General features: G+C 37.6%; 1 protein-coding gene across 1 annotated transcript in view; it reads right to left on the bottom strand.

Annotated features, from left to right (window-relative positions):
• The window catches only part of RGS17 (regulator of G protein signaling 17), a 120696-nt gene that overhangs the window by 9020 nt on the left and 89251 nt on the right, over nucleotides 1-22425 (bottom strand). The window contains exons 3-4 of the mRNA XM_032258807.1: nucleotides 10237-10326; nucleotides 7907-8141 (exon numbers count right to left, since the gene is read on the bottom strand). Of these exons, the coding sequence (XP_032114698.1) occupies nucleotides 7907-8141; nucleotides 10237-10326 (325 nt within the window). The remainder of the gene's footprint in view (nucleotides 1-7906; nucleotides 8142-10236; nucleotides 10327-22425) is intronic.

The following is a 22425-nucleotide window of genomic DNA, read 5'->3' as shown; positions in this document are numbered from 1 at the left end:
TTAAAAGTACAGAATATTTTTCCCCAAGGTTTTTATTTTATCTAAAAATATATTTTTGTGTTTTTATGCCAGAGGGAAATGTTGACACTGAAGTTTAAACTGATTTATCTTATTCTGAAACATCATGTTATGGCAAGGTAAATTCTTAAACACACTCCTCTGTTTTTAGAAATGGTGCTTCCTTTCAAACTTGAGAGAACTTTTGGTTTCAATGGAGCAGGAAACCTTACATTAGTGATTAAGAAAAGAGGGTCATTTACTTCTTAAATAATAGTATCATTAAATGTAGTGTAAAAGTTTCTTCTCAGTGGATAGAATCATATTATCTGAAGACAGATAAAATAACAAACTATTAAATGTCTTATGTCCTCTGTTTAATTTTTTGCAAGCTAAAAACAGTAGTGAAATATTGTAAAGTCATACAGTTCAAGATTTAGTAATCTTTAACAAAGATGCATGTTATTTCTATTTAAAGAATAAAATATTTACCTTAATATCAGGTTGTTTGTCTGAAAAAGCTGTCGATCAGTCAAAAGAAGTGTAGCGAGGTCAAATAATAAGGATAAACCCCATTGGTATAACAATCTATTGTTTCATCTTGTGGTATCTTTGTGCTTCAGAATGTGGATCATCTATAATACAAGGTATTGGTGGTGGATCCCAGTTGGGCCTGGGCGACAGTCACCCTAGGATTCAGATGTGTCTGGATGGCTTATAAAGCCATCTTATCTGGGCTCCATTGCATGAGGGACTGAGGCATTTCCTGTATAGAACTCATCCTAAGGGAAAAGAAAGTTGAGTAGGACAAGACAAGAGCTATCCTCGGGCAATGCAAGTCTCCTCGAACTCAGGCTACATAGACTCATACCTAGGTGGTATAAAGAGAAGAGCACATTACAGTAATAACAGAATTCATAGCACTATAGCACAGTAGCACCACTATTGTGAGACAGGACACAAGACAGCATGATGGGTTTGGCAGTGTTTAACCGGCATAGCAGTGCTGAAAAGTCCGGCAATGTTGAGACATAGCAACTGAAGTTATAAAAAGACACGTGACTTAGCAATAGGTCTGGGTGAAGTTGGAAGCATTCATTCCCACAGGGAGTAGGAGACAGGGAAGAAGAAAAGCAAGGGACTTGCAAGCAAAAAGTAATGAGAACGAAGTGTTCAACAAGGGTATGGAGGAAAAGCGAGGAGAATGAAGATAGAGAAATTCTGTTAGCGTGGCTTGGGAAAATCTGGGCTAAACCGAGTCATATACCTTAGTTAATCTTACTCGATTTCCTATTCATTGAAGAGGATACGAAGGCTGTTTAGCATTGCTGAAAGGGAGTAGACCAACTTTGCCCCGCCTTTTTATTTTAGTCATCGAGGTGGAAGGGAAAATTTGATCCTACGGACATTTTTGGCATAATGATACAAAAAATAATGAATTTTCACTGAAAGTCTTTTTCACCGTACAGAATCCTCCTTTATGTTGTTTAATTCCCTGAACAATGTTTTTCATGTATCACATCCAAGTGTTTTCTCCATTTCCCCCTATCTTATTTTTAGTGTTAGTGAAGTTTCTTTATTTAGAATTTCTTTCCAAGTAAAATTCGGAATAATTTTTTCCCTTTATAAGTCCATATCAAATTTTACCAATTATAACATCTGCCACTGGAAATTTTCTTTTCTGCTTTTAATTTGAACTAAATTTGGTATTCCTATGTTAAATTTTATAAATCTAAAGAATGTATGATTCTCTTATCAATAAATTTTTACTTTGTATACATTTAGTCACATATTATTTTTTGCTGTTATTTCTACTGAAAATAATTAACACATTGCAAATAGACCAATTGTTTGAATTTATCTCTTAGGACAAAGATTATTGGTAGGGCAAACTGTAATGTCACATTCTTGGTGGTGTCCAGATGATAGGAAAGTAGATCCTGCTGGTCTAGGGCAGGGTTCAGGCCTGTGGTTAAGGTTGCTATTTCTCATCATGTGTGAAGTTCTATGGTTGGGTTTATAGAGATCTATGGTAACTTCACGAAGAAAATATTAGGCAATGGAAGAACTAATCATCATGTTGTAGTTGGAAGAGCACCATATTTGGAATCAGAAGATCTTGGGCTTGCATTCTATCTCTACCAGATATATTTCTAATGCCCTCAAACATTAATTTTACCTCTTTAAGAGTCAGTTTCTGGGCAGATCACAAGGTCAGGAGATCGAGGCCATTTTGACCAACATGGTGAAACCCTGTCTCTAATAAAAATACAAAAGTTAGCTGGTGTGGTGGCACATGCCTGTAATCCCAGCTACTCAGGAGGCTGAGGCAGGAAAATTGCTTGAACCAGGGAGTTGGAGGTTGCAGTGAGTCGAGATTGCGCCACTGCACTCCAGCCTGGGCAACAAGAGCAAGACTGTCTCAAAAAAAGAAAACAAATTTAGTTTCTTTTGCTGTAAAGTGGTAGCAACTGTTGTGGCTGAAAGATTGTTGTGAGAGTAAGATTGTAATAATATATGCAAGACCACTGTGCCAATAATGAGGCCAATGTAAAGTAATTAATAATAATTGATCATAATTATGACATCAACTTGAACAAACCCAATGTGTTTGGCTTTTACACCAACTTGAATTTTACCATCTGGGAGTGACCTTACCTGACTACCTGTATTCCATCTAATTCAATATCCATCCTAACACAATTTTCAGTTATTGTTTCAACAAGGTTTGTCTTCCTAAAATGTAAACTCCATTAAGGGATTAATTTGTGTCTCTTGTTTATCATCATATCCCCAACATCTAGCCCAGTGCTTGGCTCATAGGAAATAGTCAATTAATATTTTTTCAATGATAATATGCATGTGTAAAGAAATACATTTAGGAAAATACAGTGAAGTGACTTCTGTTTAGAAAAACTGTCTTAAATCTTCGAATGTGCTAAATTCACATACTTTCACTTGAAGATACATCTACATGCACACACAGAATCTGCATGTCTGTCACATAAGCATTATTTTTTAGATAATTCTGGTGTTTAAATAGGTCTATTACTTTTTTCTCTCAGATAGTAACTGGGAATTTAAAAAAATCAGAAAAAGCAAACTTCTACTACTATTAAAATTACCATTCTCCAGAGCTTGAACATCATAGATTTGGTGGGTTTTTAAGCTTTCTCCACGCCTTCATTCATAACCCTAGGACGTGGAGATTCCAGAGCACTGAAGTGCGTTTCTAAGTGGCCCACAGATGTAAGTGACAGATCCAGTTTATAGTCCTGGTAGTGACAATGTCATCACTAGGCAGATTTCTACATCACTGGACCATAGTTTTCTTCAATTCAGATAAATGTCTTATATGTGTTGAAGGATTTATAATTATTTCTTCAGTAGCTCAGTGCAGTTTACAGTTGATAACCTTTAAATATATTTTTCATTCAGGTTCTTTATTTTGCTAGGTTTGTCTTTTGATATAGTTTGGATGTTTGTTCCCAACCTAACTGCATGTTGTAATGTAATCCCCAGTGTTGGAGATGGGGTCTGTTGGGAATGACTGGTTCACAAAGGCAGATTTCTCATGAATGGTTTAGCACCATCTTCTCGGTGTTGTCCTTGTGATAGTGAGTGAACTCTTGTGAGATCTGGTTATTTAAAGGTGAGTGGGACCTCCCCGCCCCTTGCTCCTGCTTTGGATATGTGACGTGCTTGCTCCCGCTTCATCTTCTGCCATGATTATAAGCTTCCTTAGTCCTCCCAAGAAGCTGAGCTAATGCCAGCACCATGCTTCCTGTGAAGCCTGCAGAACTGTGAGCCAATTCAACCTCTTTTCTTTATAAATCACCCAGTTTCAGGTATTTCTTTATAGCAATGCAAGATTGGCCTAACGCATCTTTTCAATAATAAATATAAGCTGCCACCAAAATCTGCTACGTGTAGCAAGTCTATATTAGGCTTCAAGGCCTCTTTATTGTCTTCGTTTTCCCCTTGAAGAGATCATTTCTTAAAAGTTTACTTTTTAAACAAAGGGTATTTCTTGTTTAAATGTCTAGATTTTCTTTTTAAATTTGGCCTTTTCCTTCATAAAATGTACACTATTCCAAGAACAGAAGTTATATCAACTCCTAATTGCAAATATTTTATAACGTAATGCTCAAATTATTACAAATGCATAAAACATGCTCTTAAAATAATGAAATGTAATTTTTTGCACATTGACTTTAATAGTTTCATTAAGGAAAAAAGTTATCTATACGTAATTTTTTAAATGGTTTTTTCCTACATTTAACAAAAAAGAACACCACATTCAATCAAATTAAGGTAAAATAAAAGTCTAGCGAAGAAAAATGCCCTTCTGTTCAATAATAAAATCATGACAACTTTTAGTCATTACCATTTTATAATGATTCAAATGTTTGTGTTCTTTAAAAATATTCTGAATAAGTAGAAACTTATATAGAATTTTAGAGGTAGAAAGCCCAGATTGTTCAGCCCCAAAATGAGAAATAGGAACTCATATATTAACTGCTTTGAGTACTATGTTTAAATAGATTCTGAGGTTCACTGTGGGGACAGCACTAAGGAGGACCATGATGGATAAGCTATGCCATTAGGTGGAGAGGATGAAGAAGTATCACAAATACTCTGAATAAGAAGAAACATATATAGAATTTCAGAGGGAGAAAGGCCAGAATGGCCTGACACATCTTTTCAGTAGCTTTATAGCCTTACAGTTGCCATTATGCATTTGGTTTGTTAGTTTCTGTGCTTATTTGTATTGTTATTTTTGTAAACAAATGAACTCAATGTTAAGACTCAGAGAAGTGAAGTGATTTATTCCAGGCCACACAACTGGGTTGTGGCAAAGGCAGGCTTAAAATCCCGTGCACCTGAATAGTAGTCCAGTGCTCTAACTCCTCTATAATCAGGGCTCTCTTGATCTGACATGTGCTGTCTCCAATGTTAGAAAACAAAATTTGAAGAGTCATAACACAATGTCATAAGTTAGTAATGTATTGTGGCTGATTAGAAATGGATGACTTTTGTATAGGAAGTTCAGTGAGGTATAACAGATAAAAGGGGCTCCGGAATAGCTGGAAAGTGCATGCCACACGCTGAGTGTATCAGTGAGTTCAGTCAATGAACAAGATACGGTTTAAAACAAAGCTTTTTAACAATTATCTTTTGTAACTGAAAATATCTACTTTTGGTTATTTGTTTTTTCCGTTAAATAATAATCCAATTTAATTACTATGTTGATGCATAGAAATAAGCTGGCTAAACAATGGCACTTCAGTGGTCTATTAATTTAGATTCTCTATCAAGAGTTAATTACAATTCAGCAAAAGGGTAACAATTTGAATTTCACCTCTCTGTCTCTTCCTCTCTATGATATTTTGAGGATATTAAAGAATGAGCGATGGCCAAAATATGGGTATTAGGAAACATAAAGGAGAGAATAAATATGGTTACAACACTAAATATTAGCATATGTAATTTTGAAAAGTTCATATTCTTGATCAGGAAATGAGATTTTAGTGACTATGGTGAAAGTTGTGTTCAAAATAAAGAAAGTAGATGAAAATGGCGGAGTGCAGTGGCTCACACCTGTAATCCGAGCACTTTGGGAGGCCAAGGCAGGCAGGTCACTTGAGGTCAGGAGTTCGAGACCAGTCTGGCCAACATGTTGAAACCCTGTCACCACTAAAAATTTAAGAATTAACCAGGTGTGTTGGAAGGTGCCTGTAATGCCAGCTTCTTGGAAGGCTGAGGCAGGAGAATTGCTTGAACCCAGGAGGTGGAGGTTGCAATGAACTGAGATGGCACCACTGCATTCCAGCCTGGGTGACACAGTGAGACTCCACCTCAAAAAAAAAAAAAAATCAGATGGAAACAAATCTCCATTACTTTAGCAAAAAGAATGAAAACCCACTAGTTGATATTTAAATAATCACTATTGTAACTCTAAACATGGCTTAAAGAGAAAAAATTAAGTATTTTACAAAATGCCATCAATCACTGACATCAGAAAATCAGGGGCTGTGTGGATAATAAGAAAATGTTTCACATAAAAAGCTAAACATTAAATAACAGAAACTGTAAACATAAGGGAATTACATGTACATAGTATTGAGACTATTTTTTCTCCTAACACTGAAAAAGAACAGAAGAGTCATCATTTTAAGATGATACAAATATAGCACAAAGGAATGGACTAAGTAATCTAGACAACTATCACTTTAAGATGTCACATCTTACATACTTTGGGGGCAGAAATAGGCTAATCTTCCCAAAGACTCTCATTTTGTATAATTATAGGCAAAAGAAGCACATAGTTGGGGACATTTGGATCATCTGGTTTATTTGCCATATGGAATAACTTTAAAATAATAAAAATTAGCATAAAATTATTATATTGATAAAATCTGAGTTGTTTAGATGCTAAAATTCAACTACATACTGAATAATGTAGTTTTAGGATGCAGAATTATGCTGGTGTTAGAAATACAGTGTGACATCAGTAACAAATGTGTTGAGGCTACACATTTGTTACTGATGTCACATTGTATTACATTTATTAAATTTTCTCCACCTGGTTTTGATGAATACATTTTTCACGTTCATGCAGGAAATAAAAAAGTAAATCAATCTTTTGTGCATCTAATTCTAGAAGCTTTCTCATTTTGTACAGACAGTAGTCCTCAGGCACTCTGGAATACCAGTGGTACTTTAACCTAACTAATAAAAAAATCTAAATAATTTAGGTACTACATATATTATTAGAAGTGAAATACTTTATGTAGCATTCCAAACTTAGAGATTAATAAAATAGACACTAATTCCTTTGACAGATCTCAAAGCAAGGAGTGTAAGGCCGCCTGGGACCACGCCAAGTATTAGAGGAGGCACATATGACTACAGCCCATAAATGTTCAGGTGTACTAGGGATGGGCAAGCCATTTAAATGCAAAGGTAAAAATCAGTCATTTGGGAGAAACAAAAAAGACAAAAAGAGGGTGGGATGGAAAAGAGAAGACATTCTAGGAACCTCTGTGTTCTCTAAGTGCTTTGAAGGCCTCTGGAGCTCCATCACTCAGGGCTCCAAGGGCCTGGTCACACTATTAACCACTCCTTCACCAAATGCGTTTAACTCTATTAACTGAAACATTTCTCAAGAACAAATTAAGTTTTAAAAAGTCAATGGAAAAGTGCTATTTGGTTGCTAGAAGTATTGCTTATTGATTAGGTACATTCTGGCAATGGGAAAGAAGCTTGCACTTTCAATAAGAGAAAATCTAGAATAAAGTAAAATAATTTCCATTTCCCACCTAAGAATATTAGTGGTCATCAAGGCTCAGTTTTCATTTCTGTAAAAATTCAATCATAAACATCAACAAACGTCAGATTTTTTTGGAGTCCCTATACTAGAGGTTTTACAACTAGTACATATGTGGAAAACTTGTTAAAAGTGCAGATTTCTGGGCCCTATTTCCATAAATTCAGACTTAGAAGTCCTGGTTAGGCCTTAAGAATTTGTTTTTTAAACAAATGCTCCAGGTGATTCTCATTCACATGATCAAGGGGTTATGCTTTGGAAAAAACCACCCTAAAATAAATTCTCTCTTTCCATTTTCATTTGTCACAGCAAATTGTGTTTAAGCAGGCTCTTTAGTGTTAGTTCTGAAAAGCAAGTGGACTACCACACAAGTGAGCTAAACAGTCAAAGCGTAGGGGGGAACCCTAGCCTTCAAACATGTGTCCAGGGAGATTCTTCCAATGGCAGCTGAATTCTCTACCCAGTGAGTTCTTCTACCCGCTCACTCCACATCCCATTCCCTACCCAATCTGGACAGTCATCCCTTGAGGGTTAGCCTTGGTCCTAGAAAGCCCACCTCAATGTTTTCCAGATTTTTACCTCTTTTGGTGATAGTATAGAAATGTAATCTTCATATATCATTCTAGCCTTTTCTTCGATTACTTTTTTGTTCTGCTCTTTCTTTAAGTCTTCACAGGCAAGCCAGAAAAGTAGGTTCTCTTCACTGTATTCTGTTCGGAGGAACTCTCTGAAAAGGTTTCTTCCTGCTGGGGCCTTCATCATCTTGTCAAAATTTTGAGACCAGGACAAGACTTCCTCCGCAGTGGGGTTTTGGCTGCAAAGACAGAATGGGGCCTTGATCAAAGGGAACTTTGGTGAATGCTAGACCAGATAAGGAGAGGAGTAGACAGACATTCTTTATCAGGCCCCGCGTGGTGGCTTATGTCTGTAATCCCAGCACTATGGGAGGCAGAGGCAGGCGGATCCCAAGGTCAGGAAATCAAGATCATCCTGGCCAACGTAGTGAGACCCCATCTCTACTCAAAATACAAAAATTAGCTGGGCGTGGTGGCGTATGCCTGTACTCCCAGCTACTTGGGAGGCTGAGGCAGGAGAATCGTTTTAACCTGGGAGGCAGAGGTTGCAGTGAGTCAAGATTGCACCACTGCATTCCAGCCTGGCAACAGAGGGAGACTCCGGCTCAAAAAAAAAAAAAAAAAAAAGATATTCTGTCAATTTTCTGCCATCTAGTGGTCAGTATTTTGTCACTTAGTCCAGCCTGATCTGGCAAGACCTGCTAGGACTAGGTCAGTTATTTCTGGGTTTTGACAAAAATTCATGCAGGCATAAGAGGCATGTAGGGAGCCAAGCATTCAAATAGCAACATAATATGCATGTAGTCATCATACATTCCTAATGAAGCTGGGAAATGTTCAACCTTTAACAATATGTTGCAAGTTGACAATAACAGTCTGTAAGTGACTTAGGACAAACTGAATGTTTTTCTTTGCCTCTAATCAGGATTTCAGTTTTCCAGCCATAAGATAGTGTTTTTTTTTTTTTTTTTCTCATCTCTGGTGGCCTTTTCATTTGTCACTTGGTTTAAAGTAACAATATGCTGTGTGCACTTGTCATATATTTTCCTAAACTTTAATAATTTTTCTGCTGGGCATGGTGGTTCATGCTTATAATCCCAATGCTTTGGAAGGCTGAGGTGGGAGGATCTCTTGAGGCCAGGAATTTGCGGCTAGCCAGGAAACATAGCAAGACTCTGTCTCTGGAAAAAAGTTTAAAAATTAGTTGGGTGTGGTGGTATGTGCCTGTAGTCCCAGCTACTTGGGAGTTGAGGCAGGAGAATCACTTGAGCCAGGACCTTGAGGTTACAGTGAGCTATGATCATGCCACTGCACTCCTGGCTAGGCAACAAAGTGAGATCCTGTGTCTGAAAAAAAAAAAAAAGATTTTTTTTTAAATGAAAAATTATGTACAAATTGTTAGTCGTGAATGGAGTTATCACAGTTGGAAGCAGAAGTCTTCTATAATGACATTGACATTGTGAATTTAAAACTATATACAGATTTTTTTAATGACTATGTGACTGCTAAAACCTCCAGTAATTAATCCACTTGCTTATACATTAAAGAAGTAGAAGAGAGAAGCTTGGAGAGTCTTATGGTTAAAATGATTCTGATCTTCCTTTCCTATTCAATGATCTATTTAATAATTTTCCAACCTAAAAGCCATTTGGCCAAAGAAGTACAAATATATATATATATATATATATATATATATATATATATATATTTATTTATTTTACCTTTTTGACCAGGTGTTTCAAATAGATTGTTACTATTGCATAATGTATGCACTTCCTCATTCAATTAATTTTTTTTAATTTTAAAAAGCTTAACAATTACCATGAAACATCATTATTAAAACCTTCTCATAAAAAGCTGAAAAAGAAAGAACTTATAATTATATGACTGGTCTATTCGTATTTTGATTTTAGTCCATAGGTACCTCTCATTTGGGAGGAAACACCTGGGAGAATCCACTCTGGTGGAAATGGAACCAGGAGTCGGCTGGGTGCCCTTCCTTACTGACTTGGATGTTCCATGTTTTAAATTTTCAGAAATGAGAAGTAATGAATTAGGGCAATTTTTTTTTTGTACAGGATATGATAATCTTTATTTTTTTAAAGAGAAAAGTAAATTTAGACCATGTTTTAGCCAATAACTTCACATTGCTAATAGAAAAATTGCTGAAAAGCAACTGCAATGACAAAATAAGATCTTCTAGATGGAATTTGCATTCACTTCCCAAAATCATTTTAAAGAGTACCATGAAGCAAGAGGTAATACTTAGGCATGCAGTAGATGTAAATGGCATATAAATATAAGAAACAATAGCTATGTGGTTCTCACACTCACCATTCCTCTAGGACCTGGATACTCTCCATTTTTGCAGTGTGTATGGGTCTTCCCGCATTTTCCCCTCTTTCTTCATTCCTAACAGTGAGGCTGTAATGTAGCAGAACATTTAATTTTGTCAAGGAAAATTCATCAGTTGAAGAAAAGAATAAATGTTTCTGGAGAAACATTTCACAGGAGATCTTATATTCAACAATGTGAGAATATTTAAAGTATAAAAAGAGCAATGCCATTTTTAAATGATGGGTAAGTCCCTGTCAACTAACGGGAGGAGAATAATTTTTAAATAAAATTATGAAGTAAATCAGACTCTCAAAAGCGGATATTGTTAAATATTCTGACTTCATCCTTACATAATCTGAATTATTTAGTATTTCTGAGATACATGATTAATGCTTTAATATTTGAAATACATATAAATAATTACCTTACTCTTTAAACAAAAAGTCATTTTGATTTTTGGTTAATTCTATTCATAGTCTGTTTTCCATTATTTTTCCCCCATTGAGAGCTAAGATAAAATGTGTCAGAATCTAATACAGATTTTGTTAAATTTACATCATCTTTCCCTGCAGACCAAGCTATTGTTACCAATAATATCATTCCTTCAATTGCTAAAATCAAGCTGGATTTATACTTGACTTTGTTTTTGCCCATTCACCCTAGTAAATCAATCTCTGATGTCTTGAAAGGGACAGACCAGTAACTGAGCGTTTAGAGCATGTGAACATTGGTTGGGAGGGGTCTGTGTCTATGCGGCATAGGTTTGGGAATTCTACAGCATCATAGAGGACAGAGGATAATGCTGAAGGTTTTAGTAGCTCAGAACAAGAATAATTATAAAAATTGTCCAATTCAGATAAACGGTAGCTGAGCAGTGCTTTACAGTGGAACACCCAAAATTCTAGGCATAGACTAGACATAACAGGGAAGGTTATGGGAGATACTAACAAGCAGGGTAGGGAGGGTAATTCCGTGGGTTGAGAAAATTTGAGCTCCCGAATTAGCTAACTGATCCCTCTGTCGAGAAGCCAAGGAGCTTCATAAGAGCTTGGCTGAGAGCACAAGAAGTTCAGATAACATCTCTTATTTGTTCCTGCTTTCACTGATTTACTCAAAATAAGAGGCAATGGAAACGATGACTTTCTAATGCCATTATGTGATAGGCACCATTCTTTTACCATTAAGATTATTAACTCCATTTTACAGATAAGCAAAGTGAGGTGCAGACCTATCTGGGAGGTTGGCCCAAAACTGAGCACTACATAGGTGGTATAGTTGGAATTGGAAGCCTACTCTGCTCAGCAATCCTGTATTTCTGAGTGCCTATTATGAACCAGGGCTGCTGACAATCACTGAGGTCACAGACCACTTACTATGTGTCACTAAACATGGTTGGCGTGGAAAAAATGTGTTCAGGAAGAGGTGCCCAACAAACAGTTATTCTCAATCTGGAAAGTCTGATAAGAGAAACCAAGACAATCTCCCTAATTCATTTTTTCATTCTTAAGTCCAAGCATGAGGATGGAGCAAAGGGAATAATTTCAGGAGGAGGAGCCTGACAAGTGGGTCAGTCTACAACAGAAAGTGAGGCTAGACAGGAAAACTGACCTGAGAGAGCAGAGTCACTGGAAAAAAGAAAACCCAATAGGAATTGAAAAGGATTCTCTAGTCAGGAAAAGGACACTCCATAGAAAACATAGGCTTTTATAGTGAAATCCATTGAATTTGCCTCTACCCATTTCTAGGGACAGGGGCAGGTTTATTGGTGTAGAACCGTGGAGGGAAAAGTAGTGTAGCCCAAAGGATTCTGGGGAACAGAAATTAGAGTGGATGGTCCCTCTGACCCGCTGCTCATTGACTAGACCCCTGCAGGAGGCAGCAGTCCCATAGTTAGAGATAACAAAACCTTCAGTGTAGTGTACTTGTGGGGAGGAATTCAGAAAGAGCGCATCGTTTTTTAGGTATTTGCGTGTGAGTGCTGTGAATGTGTCTGTGGCTTGAGATAGCCTAGGAAACCTCAGTCCTCCGTGTCACTAAACAAATAGGTCAGATAAGTGTTTTAGAGGAGATTCACTAAGAGGTAAGAGTTCTTCTCTAGAATTCAATGTATTTCCAGTAATAATGGGAAAAGTGGATGGGGGGGTACACTACTGACAATATTATGTAAAACTTCCTGTACATATAAAATGTACAATTTTTAAGTAAATTCTATTCAACTCTTTTTAAAATAGGAAATTGCAACTCATTCTGCCAAACTTCATTAAGCTTATACTTGTGTGTGCAAACACATATTAAGGCACTATAGCACAACTAGCAAAAGAGCTCTCATTGCCTGCTAAAATAATAAACTCATTGAGTTTGTTTTTATTACATTTCCACACAGTGTCCCACAGAAGGCAGTAAATAAGATGCAGGTATACTTCATTTCATTAAACATCTTTGAGAAATTTGTTCTCCTTTGTGCCTTTGCTGTAGAGTGACAAATCTGGAGCCCACAGGCATGATTGATGATTTTCTGAACATGAATTCTGGCTCTTCTATCCGTTTCTGCGATATTTACAAACATCCCAAATGCTACCATATTAGAGCAATCATTATGAAATGTTGGTTGAGTTTACATTTTTCTTTTCTACAGATGGTAAAATATGAACACACATTTGGAATAAAACTACTTATAACATTCCGTAAATGCTTAACTATTCAGTTTGTGCAACTCTTGATCTAATATTGGACACAATCTTGCCCTGTAGAAAGAGAAATTGAACTTTGGCAACAGACAAGCTGTCCTTTTTATTAACTGCCCTTTACTACTGGTCTTAAAAAATGAATTTCAAGATTTCAGTTATTAGGAACTGCTAAAAATATCATTTTAAGTTAAAGAGAAATGGAAAAAATAGATAAGAGATTGATATTTAGCTGTTTGCCTGTCTTGATATTGACGAATGGCTGTCCTACTTGGTCCTGGTCCAAGTAGTACAGTTTTTTTAAGGTAATAATTTACCGGAAATATTTGCTCTAGATCAGCTTACATATGTTAATATGTGTTTGAGGAAAGCCCTAAAAGGAAAATACCAGATAAACAGTTTTGAGGGGTCCCACAGATATACCTTTTTTTTTTTTAGCCCATATCTCTCCAAGAATAGACACTGACTTTCATGTATGCAACATTTAAAACTAACATTTCTACATTTTAAGCAATAAAAGCCACAAAGAGAACCACATGCATACACAATGTTCACTGTGGGAGTCTTGATCAAAGCTTAAATACTTTATGGAAGAAAAGTGCTGATATCCTAGGCTAAATATAGTAAAATAAGCATTTAAAATCCCATTAGAGATTTTTCTAGAATAGTGACTTTGAAAAGGGTGGAAAAACACTTGGTACATTTCAGAAATTAAGAAAATGTGCCCCCTCGCTCTGTAGGTGGATTGTTTGTTTATAGGGGAGTGTGGATGTTGGGGTGAGAAAAAACACTACTTGCTGCCAGAGTTTACCTACTGATCTGTCATCATAGATATGTGCAGGGTCTATTTTGGAAGATAGTCTTCTGTTGTAAGGAAAACAATTGGTTCTTAAGAAAAACTGTTAAAACGGTTGCAAAGAAGATGAAAACTTATCAGTAGCCATGGTAACTCTGGGATAGAGACTAGTCACGAAACCACATATATTTACAGAAAAATTAAACTGAAGAATCAATAAGATGCCTCAATTTAATACAGTGTGACATCAAGGCTCTAAGAGAGAACTACTGTCACTGGTGAAAGCAGTCTATTCAATATTGAAATATTCTCACATTGTGATATCAATCTTTTCTTTTCATTTAACAGCTTCTGCCTCAAAGTTCCTGATGCTAAAATGAAATCAACATCCCTCAGGCTCTGAAAATGAATTGGTAGATTATTCTTTAAATATTTCATTTTCAGCGTTTTCAAGATATCACAGTAAATCCTACAGCTTTTTTTTTTTTCAGGAGTTAGCAATAATTTACAAATGTGTATGAAACACTGGTTCACTCAACGTTGCCTGGGTTGGACATACAAGATGAATAGGACAAAGGCTCTGCTACTGAGGAGCTCAGACGGGTAAATAAACATCACATGGCATTGTGATAAGAACTCAAATACAGTTGTGCTTATGGGGTGTCTTAGACACCCTCAATGGTACCTGTGCTTTTGATTAAGGGAATTGGGAAAAGCTTCACAGAAGAAGTAATGATTAAATTGGGTTGAAAATGAGCAGTTGTTTGCCAGATGGAGACCTGGACAAAGGGGATCTCAATTACAATGGGGATAAAATCGTGTAGGGACACGATATAAATGTAGAACACAATGAACACATCAGGTGTTGCAGAGCAGTACCAGGAGATTAAAATAGGCAGCAAAGTATGTGTTATCCAAGAAAACGATGAGGTGGACTCCAAATGTAAAGGCAGCAGGTCATGTTTTTTTTTTTTCTTACCCCACTATCCACACTTCCCTGTAAACAAACAGACAATCTACCCATATAACGAGGGGGTGGCACATTTGCCACCCCTTAATTTCTTTAAGGTTTGGAAAAATAAACCTCCTAGTACAAACCAGTGCATTGAGTCTGAATGCCCTCTATAAGGCATCATCCCACAAACCATCCTTTAGGATTGTTTAAGCTTTCCATGCTTTGTTTTCAGCATTCATAATGGGGATAATGGCAATGACCTACTTCACAAGGATGTAAAACAAAAAATAAAAAGCTGGTGACAAAAAGGCACATTATTACAAATGCCTAGTTGAATGGAAGGGCAAGTTGCATATTAAAATTTAATTCTAAGTTTACCAAAGAGCTTTTTATTTCCACCTGAATAAACAGAGACTTTCCCTTTGCCATTATTACAAAACACTTCCTTATACATTACCTTGTCACTTCCTTCTCACAACAGTGCTTGAAGGTTAGCAGGGGAGTTGTGATTAGTCATTCTTGTTTGATTTATCAGGAAACAGTCATTGGGGCTGACTTACACAATACCCACAACTCGAATTTATCAGAACTAGGATTGGAATTCACATCTTCTGACTTCCAGTCTCAGGCTCATTTTCACTCTGCAATGCCATTTCTCTTTACATAAAAGAGTTAATTGTGGTATTGCAATTGTTTACACAAATGATTTTTCTTTAAGGTTTGGAAAAATAAACTTCCTAGTACAAACCATTGCATTGAGCCTGAATGCCCTCTCTAAGGCATCATCCCATAGCTATCACTCAAAGGGGCTGCTGCCCAGAGGCCTGAGTTTGCAGTGGAATCTGTGGAAGAGTAACTTCTCAATTCCCTGGAATTTGAGATGAACAAAAATGAGCTGTTATAGAGGTTTTGACAGCAAACAGGAAGGACAAAAGTAACACCACTAATGACTGCAGACAGGCGTGTTGCTATGGCTGAGGAGGGCCGTCCTGGGTAGTACCACTTTCTTCCATTAGCAAAGATAACTTGGAGAGAGGGCAACAGGGAAAGGAGAATGTAATTGATGAATTGCTTACAAAAGACTACCCACCCCTCAAAAAACCAAAACCCCAAACCAAAAAGACACCAGAAGATGGGCTGGTAGCCACATAACATACAAAATTTCAGACACGTAGAAACTCAATGTTAAACCTATGACTTGAATGTCACCTCTTTCATTTCTATGTTTTTATAGTAAGTATGGTTTTGAGTGGGGTGTGTGGGGATGGGAACAGTGGTTAGAACTTTGTGTCTAAAAATGTTATAAAACACTTGCCTAAAAATACCTCAGGTTGCCCCTCTAAAGACTCACTCCACATTTTGTAATCATGTACCATGTGTCATAAAACAAGTATTTAATTTGGTTTAAGCTTTTGTTTCATAAACTTAAACTCAAGTAAAATAATCAGCTATTAAATATCTCTCCACTAGATGGCTGTGTTACCTTTATAAATACAACATTTTAACCAACTCAGAAAAAAGGAAAAACTGAAAAAAAAGTTTCTGTGGGTAAATATCCTTATTTGGGGGGAAAAAACTATTCATTCACTTAAGAAGTGTTGAAAATTATACCTTTCTAAGGAATCTAAAAGGCATCATTCAGTTTTTCTGTGAGTATAATAAACAAACTCAGGCTTAATCTTGGGAGGTTTGCATAACTGCAACCATTTTTCCTTTTTGGTATTTAAAAAATACTCTGAATAGACCCTGGCCCAAAATCATTTGATTTAGGAATACTTTAGTCTTAAAAACAGCCAGGCATAACTTTATTCACATTGTCCTTATTCTTTCTGATAAGAAGTCATTTTGCATTCTACTGTCTCATGCTGGGATAATATGGAACTTAGGTCATCCATTCTTAGAACAAATAAATTAGAAAAGGGTTTAACTATTAATAGGTAGGAAATGTTTTTGATTTAAAGTATTTTAAGAGAGCCATCCTGAGAATGGATTCTCCACACTATTTCAATTCCAGTTTGTGTGGTATGGAAACATTCCTTTCTTCTTTTGACCCATGGAAAAGGGAAGACAAAATTTCTTCATTCTCTGATTCTCTCCCTCTCTCAGTTGCAATTTCTTTCTATATATGCATCCATTCAAAAAGACAGGTATCAAAAATTGCTTCTTTTTATCTATATCAGATTTTCATTTGAAATCCCAAGCCCTGCATTTTCAGTTCATGGACACATTGATTTGATTTGGAATGCCAACTTCATTTAACAAGTAATTACATGGTGAAAATAAAAATCTACTCTGTACAGTTATGTTCAGTTAGATAAGCAATACTTCTTATTTGGCATAAATAGGGTTTCTTTATTTTTCCTTAAAGTTAAGAGAATAAGTCTGAATACAAAGATATACTTTATATTAATACACACCAGGCCAGGCGTCATGGCTCACACCTATAATCCCACCACTTTGGGAGGCTAAGGCAGGCAGATGGCCTGAGCTCAGGAGTTTGAGACCACCTTGGGCAACATGGCGAAACCCCACCTCTACCAAAATACAAAAAATTAGCCAGCATGCACCTGTAGCCCCAGCTACTCGGGAGGCTGAGGCATGAGAATCGCTTGAGCCCTGCAGGTGTCGGTTGCAGTGAGCCGAGATGGCGCCACTGCACTCCAGCTTGGGCTATAGAGTGAGACTGTCTCAAAAAAAAAAAAAAAAAAGGCAAACCAAAAAAACCACGCCAATTATCAGAATCTTCTATACATGGGTTCTCACACTGATTAAAATCCTATTTTAAGCTATTCCTTCAACGCACTGTAATTTTTCCTGTAATTCATAATTAAGTTAGTTGATGCCTTAGTGGGAAAGCAAATATCTTAGATGTGAAAAGGCCAAATGGACTTCTTTTTAGTTAGGAGAAATAACAGTGTTACTGTTATTAAAATGGCATGAGATCATCTGTGTCAAGTGCATTAGTTCAGCTGGAGCTCAAGCTTCTGACTTTAGAAGCCTGAGTCCCTATCATAAAAAAAAGAGAATGAAAAACCTAGCAGCGAATATTCAGAAATATATCTGATAGCTGGCAGGGTTGGTCATTCATCTACCCATTCATCCCTTCCCTTACATTTTTCAGCGTGTGTGTGTGAATCTGAACGGGATGAATGTGCGGGGCTTCCTTGGGAACTGACATGATGGAACGCAACAATCTTGATGTGTAGAGAAACTAAACCCTGCTATATAAAAGTTACAACATTCTGGGAGTCCTGCGGCTGTGCAGTGCATGCTCCATGGCTGCTCTGACTTATACCTGTGCTGATTAATGTGAGAGTTGGGGGGAAAGGGCAAAGTGATACAGACTGCAGAAACAGCATCTACTACCTTAACGGACAACACGCGAACAGTACACTGCCAAGCCTGCAATAGCCAGATCCTACACAGTCTGGCAAATTCCTCTGGGCCTGAGACTTGTAAAGGGACAGAAATAATACCTATCAATAAAGGATTATGCAGGGATTTATGTAAACATTAGTAATCACATTTTACTGAGGAAGAAACTGAGGCTCAGAGGGAGTAAGTAACTTGCCCAAGGTTTCATAGTTACATGTGCAATGTACTCAGGTCTGTCTAATTCCAGTGCCATTGTTCTGTCCTTATCCCATATAGCCTCTTGAAAGTCGGCTTTCCATGAGGAAGACATTCCATTAGAATTTGCGTGTAATTGTCAAATATTGGGCAAGACTACCTCTAGAACGAAACAAATGAAGTTACTCTTCCATGTGGAATTGGTGGCTAAATGGCTCTGTACTTTTAAATAATCCATATTGCTTTAGCTGGGCTTGGTGGCTCACACCTATAATCCCAGCACTGGGAGGCCAAAGCGGGTGGATCACTTGAGGTCAGGAGTTTGAGACTAGCCTGGCCAACATGGTGAAACCCTGTCTCCACTAAAAATACAAAAAACAAAACAAAACAAAAATTAGCCAGGCATGGTGGCACGTGCCTGTAGTGGCAGCTTCTTGGGAGGCTGAGATAAGAGAATCACTTGAGCATGGGAGGCAGAAGTTGCAGTGGGCCAAGATCGTGCCACTGCACTCCAGCCTGGTTGACAGAGCAAGACTTTGTCTCAAAAAAAAAAAAAAAAAGAAAGTATATTGCTTTGACAGAAATTTGTGTTTCACTTAGGAACAGATGCTCCCATGCAAAAAGATGTACATTAATACATAATATATTAATATCTGAAATAGATATGGATTTTATAGCATTGGAAATTATAGCATTTATAATAGTCCAGCAGAATTATTATAAAATCAATTTCATTTTCACAGAAAGTGAATTTGATTGTCTTATCTGACAAAAAAAAGAGAACAAGTAATTCTTGAATGATGTCCTAAAATAGCAGGCAGATTGTAACAGGTCTACCACACCTAGACCAGGAAAGACAGTAGGGTAAGCCCAAAAGAAATAATGAAGAATTTTAATGAGGGAAGCAAAAATAGGGTTAATACTTACTTTAATCAGATATAACACAACTATGAAATTTTATGGGAAAGGATAGCCAAGAAGTCAACCTCATTTTTGCATTATTGATTGGAATTTGCTGGAGGAAGTTCTTAAATATTGTCCAGATAGCTAATAAAGTTGACCTGGATTTGGAACCGTTGAACTTCAAATTGCCTTGGAAAATGAATAATTTGCTTTGAATGAGTCAGGAAGGAAACTCCAACTTCCCTCAAACCAAACCTTTACCCAGAAGGAGCATGGTGTCTTAGAGCCTTTAAAGAGAGGCTCACTCATTTTCTCTGTCAGTAGCGGTTCTTTCTCCAAGTTCTTCCTTGTTGTATGTCTTACACAGAAGTTTGGTTCTTTCAAAGTTCACTGAGAAGCCCCCCGGTTAGTCAAATCACAAGATGTTTTATGATTCTTACTGCATTGAACTTCTTTGGTGTATCTGCAAATTCAAACTTCCTATTGTGAAACTCTAAACTCTCTTGGCTTCTATAGCAGTCCCTTGCTACGTTTGATTTTTCTGAGACAGGGTCTCATTCAGGCTGGAGGGCAGTGGTGCGATCATGGCTTACTGCAGCCTTAACTCTTGGGCTTGGATCATCCTCCTACCTCAGTCTCCCCAGTAACTGGGAATACAGGCGTGTACTACCACGCTCAGCTAGTTTTTTAAATTTTTTGTAGAGATGGGGGTCTCACTGTGTTGCCTAGGTTGGTCTCAAACTCCTGGGTTCAAGCTGTCCTCCTGCCTTGGCTTCCCAAAGCACTAGGATTACAGTTGTGGGCCACTGCGCCCGGCCCCTTTGCTGTGTTTTGCATGTCATTTCTCACCTCGCCTCTTCTCCACGTTCTGTGTTTGCAACTCTCCCATTCCTCCGTTGTTCTTTAAATGTAGTGTGTCCTTTCTGTTTGTAGCTCCCTGCTCGTCACCTTGGAATACTTGCCAGGGCTCAGCATTCTCATCTCTTGCAACTAATGAATCCCAGATTGTCATATTTCATCCAGGCTTGCCTTGCAAGCTTCAAATTCATTTCTACAACTAACTTCTAGGTACCTCAATCAGAGCAAGTTGAGCTTGTCTTCTCATCCTTGGCCTAAATGACTTCCTATTGCAGTATCCTCTCATTTGATGGGATCAACAACAACCCAGCCACTCGCTCAAGCAATTTAGAGTCATCCTTCTCTTTCTCACATATCACTAATTCTTGGCAGTATGTCCTCATTTTTTAGTGAATATGAACTTCTCTTCATCCCTTTTATTATCTCTTTATGTTGGGCCCCACCATCTCTCACGAAGGCTATTATAAAAGTCTCTTAGTATCCTCCTTTCATTTTGTATTTTCCTTCCAAACATTTTCCATTCCCTCAGGAGAATACTTAAAACATCAAATGGACTTTGTCCCCTCCTTACTTAAAACTCTTCAATTGCTTCCTAAAAAGGTGTAAACTTCTTAATAAGGTGTAAAAGACATTTGATTATTTGTCATTGCCTATCTCCCTAGTTTTCTATTTTGTCCTTCTTGACTTTATATCCCAGAAATACTAAACAGACTTAGTGCTCCCTCCCCAAATTCATGCCCCTCTTTACTACTAATTAGTACTACTACCTCTAACACACACACACACACACACACACACACACGGGAACATGAAGAAAAATGGTGCATAAAATAATCTGGTGGCCTGGAAGAATGTGCATCTAATTTTTGAAAGGAATTTCTGTGACACAAGTTTTTATATTTCGTAAAGTAGACTCAATTAGCAAATCCAAATCCATCACCCATTTAACAAATGTTTGTTAAACACCTACTAACGCTGGCCAAATAACGTAACCCAAAATGTATTTTTTGCTATCTCAATGCATGAAACTTCAGTTATTTGTTTACAAAAATGCCTGGCAGCAATGACCAATACGGAGTTTTGTGAATTAAAATACAAGATCTATGTAATATAATTTTACTGAAGGTATTAACCTAAAAAACAACAATATGGTGCAGACAGGAGAATCACTTGTGTAAGAAATAGTTCAGTGGGTTGGTGAGTCAAACTCTGACCTTTCATGTGTTCAGCCTTGTCTAGGGCAGAGGGAGCCGTGGCCATGGGTATGAACAGCACCAGCCCAAGGTCATCCCTGAAGCTCTGGTACATCCTGGCCCATCCAGACAGAGATGGTCCTCACCAAATTGCCATATAGAGTGAGCCAGCTTTGGCTAAATTTGAGTTTTTTTGGTCCATATCGGAACCTTGAAACTGACTGGCGTGTCTGGGGTCAGCAGACCTTACCGTGCAGAGAGCCCCGTTGCCAAATGCACTGCCACCTCTTATTTATTTATTTTTTTCAGTCGGAGTTTTGCTGTTGTTGCTGGAGTGCAATTGCACAATCTTAGCTTACCACAATCTCCGCCTTCTGGGTTCAAGCGCTTCTCCTGCCTCAGCCTCCGAAGTAGCTGGGATTACAGGCATGCGCCACCACGCCTGGCTAATTTTGTATTTTTAGTAGAGATGGGGTTTCTCCATGTTGGTCAGGCTGGTCCTGAACTCCTGACCTCAGGTGATCCACCCTCCTTGGCCTCCCAAAGTGCTAGGATTATAGGCGTGAGCCACCAAGCCCAGCCTGCCACCTCCTTATCTACAGTTTCTTCCTCCTGTTCTTTTGGGACTCTGGACTTCTTCACCAGAGTAAGCCTTCTTCTACTGTTAACTTCCATTAGTCCACAGTCCTAATATCCACTCTGATTTTGTGTATATGGCCTGAGAAACGGGTTCATTTTGATAGTTGTCTTCTGATTGTGTAAAGTTGATATAATTGATAAAAACATTGAGGAAATTTACCCGTGCTGTGGCAAGATGGAGTTTCCAAACTGTAGACTTCTATATCACTTCTTTGTAAGTGATATGTATGATGGTCTGTCTACAAATACTCTGGAAATCCTGTGCAGTGTGAGTTATTCTGCAGAACAACATACTCTGCCATGTGAGATGAATCAGTTCTCCGAGGTTGACAGGAACAGAGGAAACCATTTATTCCCTGGTGCCTCAGATGAAATGATTCACCTTGCATGTGTGAGTAGTTTTATTTCCAGGGAGTGGTTTCTTTACCATGGTGCAGGCATGGATTTTTGTTTTTCCTTTCAAAAAATATCCTTTGACTTTTAAAGCATGCATCTTAGTATTTCCTTTGGCAGAAAGCTAAAGTGTGACAGCATCAGAGGATAAAATGAGACATTATTTTTGCACTGTTTTGAATTATAGAGGCCATG

The sequence above is a fragment of the Sapajus apella genome, unplaced genomic scaffold, assembly GCF_009761245.1.
Source record: "Sapajus apella isolate SASKATOON/1434 unplaced genomic scaffold, GSC_monkey_1.0 scaffold105, whole genome shotgun sequence".
Lineage (NCBI taxonomy): Eukaryota > Metazoa > Chordata > Mammalia > Primates > Cebidae > Sapajus > Sapajus apella.
The sequence above is the reverse complement of the archived record's forward strand: the minus strand, read 5'-3'. Positions and strand labels throughout refer to the sequence as shown.